Source organism: Kryptolebias marmoratus, linkage group LG22 (genome assembly GCF_001649575.2).
Source record: "Kryptolebias marmoratus isolate JLee-2015 linkage group LG22, ASM164957v2, whole genome shotgun sequence".
NCBI lineage: Eukaryota > Metazoa > Chordata > Actinopteri > Cyprinodontiformes > Rivulidae > Kryptolebias > Kryptolebias marmoratus.
In genome coordinates this window covers 6579189-6589345 of record NC_051451.1, presented here as the reverse complement: position 1 = coordinate 6589345, position 10157 = coordinate 6579189, and the positions used below count along the sequence as shown (strand labels likewise).

General features: G+C 39.1%; 1 protein-coding gene across 1 annotated transcript; it reads left to right on the top strand.

Moving 5' to 3' along the window:
- The first annotated feature begins 635 nt into the window (after window positions 1–635).
- LOC108246245 (elongation of very long chain fatty acids protein 6) lies at window positions 636–7345 on the top strand. Its single transcript, XM_017433687.3, has 4 exons — window positions 636–821; window positions 2854–2985; window positions 3799–3950; window positions 4852–7345. The coding sequence occupies exons 1-4, from the start codon at window positions 718–720 to the stop codon at window positions 5274–5276; spliced, it is 813 nt and encodes a 270-aa protein (XP_017289176.1). The 5' UTR covers window positions 636–717; the 3' UTR covers window positions 5277–7345.
- Window positions 7346–10157: the final 2812 nt, after the last annotated feature.

Sequence of the window (10157 nt, the reverse complement as noted above, 5' to 3'; positions counted from 1 at the left end):
AAAATGCATTGAAATATCACTCAGTGGCCTTTTGCTAATTTAACTTTTAGCTAACCTTTTCCTACTTTTAGAATTTTGTTGGCTTTTTGCTACTTTTTGGCTTGTGGATATGTAGATAACCTTTAGCTACTTTGGGCTTTTAGCTGGCCTTTTACTAGTTTTTGTGAGCCTTTGGCTACTTTTAGCTAGTGTTTGGTACTTTTAGCTAACATTTAGCTACTTTTATCTTCTAGCCAGTCTTTAGCTTTAACACCTCAGTTTCAGCTTCTTTAGTGAATGCCAGTAAAGTCATTCAGCGCTCAGTGTCACGCTGTATTTGAGCAGGGATGTTTTTTTCTCTGGTTATAGGGTTGCATCGCTCCTTTTAACACTTCTTCAGAAATTTACTGTTGAATTATGAGAAAATGACCAGCCAAAGTTAAAATACATCAGAGCGGAACGTGATGTGTTTGAGTGATAAATGTACAGACCTGCAGGTATTCTACCATCTCAGATCATTTTTACCTGTGACGTCTGTTCCACTTGCAGCTCCTCCCTGAGCTCTGATCACATCTGTCAGGTATGAATGAAACGCGCCAGGTGCACCGCTGTAAGCCCCGCCCCCTGCGGACACACTTTAATTAGGCCGAACAGACGGATGAGGGGTTAGACTGCTAGAGAGAGCCTGACTCACACAGATCCAGCTCTGCTCTCTGATCCAGTTCTCAGGCGGTGAAGATGTTGGAGGTGAATGAGACGGACTTCCACGTGCAGCTGTCTGAGTACAGCTTCGAGCGGCGCTTCGACGAACGCGGAGCGATTCAGTGGATGCAGGAGAACTGGTAGGAACTATTTATAAACTAACTTCAGCTTTTTTAAAAAAAGGTTAAACCTAATTCAGCTGCTTCCGCTGAGGGCACAGAGTTACTCAGAAAGACAAGAACCATCCGAACCATCCGTTTATTTCTCTGTTAAAACCTGAACGTTCCAGGTTACATAGAACTACCGTCCACTTTAAAAGAATTCAGTCTGTTTTAAAAACTACATCCATTTTAGAAACTGTAAAGGTGGTGTTGGAGCCTGCTCCGTCCAGGCTTTATTTCGGCTTGTATACAGAACACCAAAGAGCCATTATTTTAACACAGTTTCATCGGAACTAGCTTGACTTAATGAAAAGGTGTTTGACTGAAACCTGCGCCGATGTGGCACAGAAACCGGTGACAGTTGGGAATATTTTATTATGTATTTATTGCTCTGTAGTTTATTTAGTCACGATTTATTAAAGCCGACAGAGGAGCCAATGAAACTCATTAAGAAAATATAAAAAAAAAATTGTATTTTCGCCGGAATAACTGCAAATCTCCTTAAAATATAAAAATTAAAATGTTTGCGAAATGGGGATTCGCTGAGGCGCAAATTCGGGAATAAACGCGTGGAATTAAACGTTCTACCTGATTAAAACTTATTACACAATATTGTGGTAGTTTCTCTGTGTGAGTGTGTGTGGTCAGGTAAGTCGCAGGTGAGGCTCAGTGACGTCACAGTGGTATTTATCCGGTCTGCCCGGTCCTCCCAGAAACGGGGTGAAGAAATGTGAAGAGAATGTTCTTCAGCTTCAAATATGTGAGCAGGTTCAAGTATTTGATAAATGAGAATGTTGGGTGGAGTTATTCTTTGAAAACATGAATGTTCCTGTTTCCACTGAGGTCATGTTGTTTTGGCACATAGAAAGAAAAGTGCTGCTAAAGGTTTAGTTTTTAAATGTGGACAACTCGAAGCTCACAGAGCAAGCACTTTTTAAAAAGGGTTAAGTTTAGCTTAGTTTAAGGAGCATCTTCTCCCCATCTCTCCATAATTTAAATGGCACAGTTCTTCATTAAATAAACCCTCCAGCCTGTTCTTCCTCCTGATGGATCGTTTTGGGTTTTTAGTCTAAACTTGAACTTTTTTTTAGGGTTTTTCTTGTGAGCAGCCTCTTACGAATAGTCATTACTTCTCCTGTGTTGTTCAGAGTAAACAACCTTCTCCGCCTGGCTTTAACAAATGGAGAGAACAATGTTTTCTTGTCTTTATCTGGAAGACAGTTTGCTCTGGGAACCTTTTCAGTAACCCATCTCACATGATTGTGCTGAAAGTGCATGATTTTATGTTTGGATCCACTCCGTTGTCTGTCGATCTGTGTTTGCACGCCTCTGTGTGAACCTTTTTCATCTGTTTCAGTTTTTATAAAAATAAAATAAAAATAAAAAACTTCTGGAGAACCTGCCCAGGTTTTTTTGTGCTTGTTTTTTTTTTTCCCCCACTCTGTGTTTTTATAGAAGGGTCAAAAACCAAATCTGAAGCATAAATTAACCGGGAAGTCTCTTGACATTGTTTTCTCAAGATGGCACATGAGCTAAAGTTTACATTTAAAATCAAAAATGCTTGAACAAAATCCCGCTATAGCTTAAAAATATACCATTGTTGTCTTCTTAGGCTTAAAGGAAGCCAAGAAACTAGATTATAACACGAACAGTGATGTGTGCTATACGTTAAAATTATGAAGAACTGATGCCCAGAATCTAAACAAAGGGCAAAATGTCACCAAAGTTGAAATTTAAAGCCTGAACAAGTCGCGTTTAAAAACAATCGTAGACCAAAGTGTTTTACTAAATATAAGGTCAATTAAATAGTCAAAAATATAAAATCGATTAAATGATTTCAATAAAAGCAAACAAGGTTTGTTCTTGGCTGGTAAATTAAAACGGGCTCTGTTTGGATAAAAAGCCTAATTTAACTGGTCAACACAGGCAACGCCGCTATGCGGCCCGACGCCACACGTTCTCCTAACTGTAAACCACCGTTTGACCTAAACTGTTTTCTTCTGTCCTTCAGGAGTAAGTCGTTCATGTTCAGTGCTCTTTACGCCGCCCTGGTGTTCGGAGGTCAGCACTACATGAAGACTCGGCCCAAAATGAACCTGCGGCTGCCGCTCATCCTCTGGTCACTCAGCCTTGCCGTGTTCAGGTACCACACCTTTAAACACACACATTATCACACTGATGCTTCCAAAAAGGCAGCAATAAAGAAGAAGAAATAAGTGAAACTGACACGGTGCCACAGAGACGTTTTCTATTCAATCTTCAGCTGCTTCTCAAATGCTGTTGTCATCCTTTTCTAAAAGTAGCTGAATCAAGATTTTTTGTTTTTGTTTTTCATAAAAAAGTAAAGTTTAATGACTTTTGTTTTTCAAGTCTGTCTAAAAAAATTATTAATTTTTTTTGTTCTGATTCCATCACCCCCCCCCCCACACACACACACACACACACACACACACACATCCCTCCCCTTTGGTTTTTAAGAAAAATCTTTTTATTAAGTCAAAAAAGTAAGTGTGGTCAGACCACCCACAAAATACCCTTTTGGTTTCCATGCAGATGATTCCTCCATACACACAGTCTCCATGGTAACCAGCAGTACGCTTTGCATTGACCCACCCAGATTCCTGACTTGTCAGTCAACATGACTGATGTGGCTTGTTGTCTCCATGGTAACCAGCCACCTGCAGCAGCTCAGGTGTGGTGGTTTTACTGCGTAGAGAGGTGAAACAACTGAAACCTGAGACCTGCAGGGATGAAGATCCAACAGCACGGGGAGCAACATGAACATTTCTATCTAGTTCTAAGCAAAAGTCATGAGCCCTCTGTTATTAAGATCAGTCTTTCAGGTCCTGGTTAAAGTCTTTGATGGGCTTGTTCCTGTTCCTTAAAGACTAACAGATATAACCTTTTGCTACTTTTGTGTTCTCATGGACCTGTTTTCTGCTCTGTGTGCTTTCAGCATCCTCGGGGTGATTCGGACCGCTCCCTTCATGTTTCACATCCTGAGCTCCAGCGGCCTTAGACGCTCCATCTGTGACCAGAGCTTCTACAACGGGCCGGTCAGCAAGTTCTGGGCCTACGCCTTCGTCCTCAGCAAGGCTCCTGAACTTGGTCAGTTTAGTATGTTAATGCTGCTTAAATCGCACGTGGGTCAAGTTAGGCCCTAGGGCCAGAGGGATTTCTGACCCATCTCAATCTGGTCCTCGACATATTGATGTAAAAAAAAGTAAACATGAAAGAAATTAATCAAACCAGGATTTTCTGATTTTTATGAATGAAACTTGAATGAATGAAACCAGATACTTTTTATTTTGTTTGTTTATTTTGTTTGTTTTTAACTGGTTTACAAAAGAGAGCACTTTTTAACTAAAATGGGCCTTATTGTTATTTTGCCATGTTTTCCAGGTCAAAGGTTGTACTGATAATTACACAGTTGGTGTCTAAACTACAGGTTACTAAAGATACTCCTGGTAATCGACAGGCACCATGTCTATAGTACTAAAAGTACTGTTGTATTTTGACCAACTAGGTTAAAAATATATATTTAAAAAGCCCCAAAAGAGACTTCTTACATATTTGCCTAATAGAAAATTAATTTAAAATATTTCAATAATCTGTAAAATCGCAGTGATGGTGTGTATGAAGGATTCAGCAAGCTGTGCCCAGTTTTCTATTATTTTTATTTATTTATTTATTTTAATTAACTGTTTAAAATGTTCTATTCAGATCACGAACAGCTGGTGTCTATCTCCAGCAGTCATTGTCTGAGAGGGAGAATACACTCTGGACAGGTCGCTAGTCCTTCACAGGGACATGTAGAGACAGATTAGCTTTCTCACTCGCACCTAGGGACAATTTAAAGTTACTAAATAACCTAACATGCATGTTTTTGGTCTGTGGGAAGGACCAACAGAGTACCTGGGGAAAACCCATATGCATAAACTTATTTCAACTAAACCTTCTTAACTGGATTCTCTGTCATCATTAACAATGGGCTTAATTTCTTCATCAGGTGACACAGCGTTCATCGTGCTGAGGAAGCAGAAGCTCATCTTCCTGCACTGGTACCACCACATCACTGTGCTGCTCTACTCCTGGTATTCCTACAAAGACATGGTGGCCGGCGGCGGCTGGTACATGACCATGAACTACACTGTGCACGCGCTCATGTACAGTTATTACGCCGCTCGAGCCGCTGGGCTGCGCGTGCCCCGCCCCTTTGCTGTGCTCATCACCAGCGCTCAGATTGCTCAGATGGTCATGGGGCTGACGGTGAGCGGGCTGGTGTACCGCTGGATGCAGCAGGGCGACTGCCCCTCCCGCCTAGACAACATCACCTGGGCCATGCTCATGTACCTGAGCTACCTGCTGCTCTTCTCCAACTTCTTCTACCAGACATACCTGCGCCGCCACGCCAAGACCACCAAGACTGAGTGAGAGCGGCGCCAAGAGGTTTGTCTGATTTCAGACCATAGTCTTTGTTTGAGCCAGTAGATATTGCTGAAGCTGCTACAGACATTTAAACATCAGCAACATCTGAAGGACAAAATATTTGAGCAGAACGACAAAACTTCCCATTTATTGTGTCCATTAAGTGATGGAAATCTGTGCTGATGTAGCTTATAAAACATGTTTCTTCCAACACCAACCAACAATTCAAACATCCTCAGGTATTGTTTGACCACAGAAAATAGCTGAAATACCCACATCTGAACTGGAATCAGAATATTTTAGCCTTTTCAGTGCAACACTGAAGGTTTCTGAAAGTTCAGAAGCACACCTGAGTGTTCCTTTAAAGCATGTAGTTCATTAAATGTGAAATACACATTTGAAATAAGGACACAGATCTGAGTATTTTATTCTAATGTAAAACCATCACAAAGTTGTAAAACCTTCTTGAAAAGCAGGTTTTCATCCTTCAAGTCAGGATGCTCCTTTGGCTGAACATGGGATCATACATCAGACTTAATCATCCATTTCCTACAGTGGTGTATTTAGGGCCAGTCAAAATAAACAAAAAAAGAGGAACATTTGTTCTTGAGTTTTGAGAGTAAAGCTTGTGTCAAAGTTAATGAGATTAAACGTGAATCACAAACCAAACAATCATTGTTTCAAAGATCTACCATATCCAAATGTTTTGGAGTGACTTTATACATCAGAAAAGGTTTGAGAGCTGTACACAACCTGTCAATTACTTTGTATGCATTTTATTTAACCAGACAAATGCCACTGAACACAAACCTCTTTATTTATGGGGGGTCTAGGCCAGTATATTTGAGATTCTTATTGTGAAGTATTGAAGGAAGTAATAAAGACCGTACCTCGGACTGGTTCCAGAACAAAACTTCATGTTGGAGGAACCCATAACCCTCCTCTACAATAATAATAAAGATCCAGAACAAATACTCTGGTCCAGGAGCTCAGTGGGGTTCATTTCATCTGAACCGTTTCAACTTTAATCCTAAAAGTCAACAATAAAAATCTCATAGTTTCTAAGTGGCCACTAATCCTCCAGCACAGTTTATGATAATGAGTCTGTTTATTTTAAATCATGTAACTGATTCTTATCCCCTGAAACAATCGCTTTGCCTGCAGGTTTTAAGTCTTTTAGCTTGTAAAAATAGTCCTACAAGTAACGAATGCAAATTCATCATAGGTTATCGTCCAAACTGGAGCAACCTGTTTCTGAAGTTCAGCTGAAACAAAACTATCTGAATTCATTTTTTTTAATCACTGTGATGAAGTGCTTATATTTGGACTGTCGGTCAGATGGAACCAGATGTGTGAAAATGTGTTTTTAACTCAGGACAGATTTTTGGAAAATAGGTTAAAGTTCATGGTGTTTTACTGATTGCTGTAGAAACTGCTGACTTCAGACTCAGGGAACTTATTTAAATCTTTTCTTTAAAAAAAATGAAGAAACGCAGCAAACTTGTCACTTTTTCAAACATTTTGGTTTGACTTCAGTTGCTTGAGTCTCAAACTCAAGACTTTAACTTGATTTCTGATCTGAAACATGAAATTGTTCACATGCATGTGCATGTTGACAGGACAAATGACTGTTTCAGTTGTTTTATTTCTTGCTGAGAAACACAAACCCCTCCACCTTTTATTAGTTTGACGTTTGATGACGCCTGATTGGCTGCCTGAAGGTCTTGTTTTCTGTTCTCACTTCACAGTTTATCTTGAATCATTTTTACATGTTTGTGAAAATCACAGGTTTGTAATTGAAGTTTTCACATTATATATAAACATTGTGTTTCTGCAGCTAGATTTTATTTTAAACTGTATGATGGTGAAAGTGTATCTGAGTTTGAAGAAATGAGCAGAATTCACAAAAAGCTGTTTGACTTCATGACAAAGAGGATTTTTTTTCACTGAATGAACACAGAATATTAGGAATTTGGTGTCTTTAAAAGTTAGTTCATAGAAGGGGAAAATGTGGATTTTCATGTTCAATATTTTTTTATTGTATAAGATTGTAATAAAACAGTTTTTAATTGTAACTTGTCTCTGTTTTTAGTATGTTTAAAATCAGCAGATTAAAGGTTTTACTGAAATCCTGCAGTTTATTTAAAAAGTAGTAAAATTGTTAACAGGTTTTTTAAATACAAATTTTGCCTGTGTCTGTTAGCAAAATATCTCACAAACCACTGGCTGAATTTGAATGAAATCGAATCACTGGATTTACATCTAACCAATTAACCTTTGGAGTTAAGATGGCTGCCAAAGCCATGTGATCAAAGCTAACATATTTGGCTAAAACTGTCAGTTTTATATTGTTGTTGAGCTAAAATTTGGTGTGATGGTAGCTGAGTCATTCCCAACACATACTCTGAACACAAACCCATCACATAAAATCTAGTGTGAGATTATTTACATTGACATCATTTAAAAGGGTTGACCAAAATGGCTATATTTCTAAGATGATTTTAGTCCAAAGCTCTAGCATGAAAAGCGGCAAGAGACCTGCATTCCTTCAAGAAATGTTAGGCCTTTAATTTCAAACAAATGTCATCAACGTACAATAGTTTGCTGCCACTACAATGCTGGATAGTGGGTGGGTTTCAACACTTAAAAAAAACTTTGTAGATTTCACAGCTTTCCTCAGTTCCTCGATGTTAAAAGAAGAGGGGAAGCTTCACAGGGGGAAACATGGACCTGGAACAACTTAAGGGATGTGTTGCTGGCACCAACTTCAAAACTACCTTTTTTTCCCCCAAACATTTGTACAATTTCTTCATTCAAATGTTTCATGTATTTACTATGTTCCACTCTGAATAAAATATGGGTTTATTTACATTTTACACAATGTCCTAACTGTTTTGGAAATGGGTTTTTTGTTTTGCAAACTAATGTGTACATCCACCTGAGACACCCGTGTCTGACTCAGGTGGAGGAGTTCAAGTATCTGGGAGTCTTGTTCCTGAGTGATGATAGGATGGAGCAGGAGATGAACCAATAGACTGGGGCCTCGTCCGCGGTAATAAGGGTTTTGCTTTGGTTGTGAGGACAGGGTTGAGTTGAAAGGCAAAGCTCTCGATTTACTGGTTCATCTACTTTCCAACCCTCACCTATCTCGCCTTGTGGCAGACCCAGAACTCACCGGAGGGATTATGTATCCTCTCTGGCCTGTGAACACCTTGCGATTTCCCTGGAGGAGCTGGAGAGAGTCACTGAGGAGAGGAAGGGCTGGGTTTCCCTTCTGGCCCTCCTGCTCCTGTGACCCAACCACAGACAAGTGGAAGAAGATGATGGATGGATGGATATTTGTACCAAATCCTCAGAAATAACTGAACTAAACAAACTTATTGCTCATAAGATGATGGAATAGAAACAAACTAGAACCAGCAAATGAGCTTGGTCACATTTCACCAAACAGCAATGACCTAAAAGACAAAACCCATGAATAACAACAGAAATACAAAGAAAAAAAAGAAGCCCTCCAAATAACATCAACACATGCGAGAAAGGTAAAGCTTTTATTCAGACGTTCTAATTAGAATCAAACAGACTGGAATCCAGAAGTGAAAACATTGTGGAGGTTTTAAATGAAATAAGTAGAAAGTCAATAAAACTTTATTAGACTACTTTTAGTCTTCTCTTCAGACCTCAGAACACAACAAACCTTTGGTGTGATTTACTTAAACAGCAGCAGCTCACAACAAATCACAGCATGTTAGTGTGCTGAATTCTTTGAAGTCTCGTTTTATAATTAAAAAATGAAACCATGGAAACATTTATATTTTACTGCACTTTTATCAATACAGGTAATTTCACTGAGACACAAGGTCTCATTCTGAAGGGGGATCAGTTTCAAGTGAACATTTTGAAACATGAAGCATTGATTTGTACATGGGTGTACACTGAGAATATGCTATGCTGTCATAGTGTGTCAGCTGAGTATTACAGTTCTGCTCTTTGGTCCTGAAATAAACTTTCATCAGGTTATGGGCCCAGAGCATTGCTGAAAAGGCATTTTAATTGGATATTTTAAGTTGAATAAATGGTGCTGTGGGATTCCCAATGGAAGATAAACTGTTTGGTGACATGCTGAGTTGTCAACAAACAGTTTAAATTGGAAATTTCAGACTCAAAATCAAAAAAAGGACTATGGGGTATACTAACAGAGATTGATATTAAAGCTCCGAATGGTAACTCACGAGCTCAGGCAGAATTCAACAAACTGAATGAAACTAGTGCTGAATGTGAGCACACCCCAGGAGTGCCCGATAACAAGTTGCCCGACTCCAAAAGAGGCGTGGGGCACACTGAAAGGACACTGTAAGAGAGATATGTTGGCAAACAAACTGCTCCTGAAGAACAAATATTTCAGATGTTGAATGAAGGAAAAAGAAAACATAAATGAGTTTTTAAAACAAATGAAGGAACTGACTGATCAGCTCGGAGCAATAGGTGCTGTGATTGAAGGCCAGACTGAAACACTCCTGGGTAGTTTGCCACCAAGCTACGCTACAATTATCACTGCTCTAGAAACAAAGATGGACAATTTAACTCTGTAGTTTGTTCAGAAAGCATTAATAAATGAAGAGCAAAAGAGAATCAGTGCTAGTTATGACTACTGTGCTGCTACATCAACACAAGTTCACAGAGAAATGCAGGATAATTTAAAGGCAGTGGGAACTGGAAGACCCAGCTCCTAGAGATGTTATACAGGTGCTGGTCATAAAATTAGAATATCATGAAAAAGTAGATTGATTTCAGTAATTCCATTTAAAAAGTGAAACTTGTATATTATATTCATACATTACATACAAACTCATATATTTCAAATGTTTATTTCGTTTAATTTTGATG

What these genes read in the sequence shown, in the direction of transcription:
- LOC108246245 (XM_017433687.3), top strand. Translation starts at nt 718, where the DNA reads ATGTTGGAGGTGAATGAGACGGACTTCCACGTGCAGCTGTCTGAGTAC. An exon ending in CAGTGGATGCAGGAGAACTG is followed by an intron (nt 822 to 2,853) that starts GTAGGAACTATT and finishes TCTGTCCTTCAG; the next exon opens with GAGTAAGTCGTTCATGTTCA. An exon ending in CTCAGCCTTGCCGTGTTCAG is followed by an intron (nt 2,986 to 3,798) that starts GTACCACACCTT and finishes GTGTGCTTTCAG; the next exon opens with CATCCTCGGGGTGATTCGGA.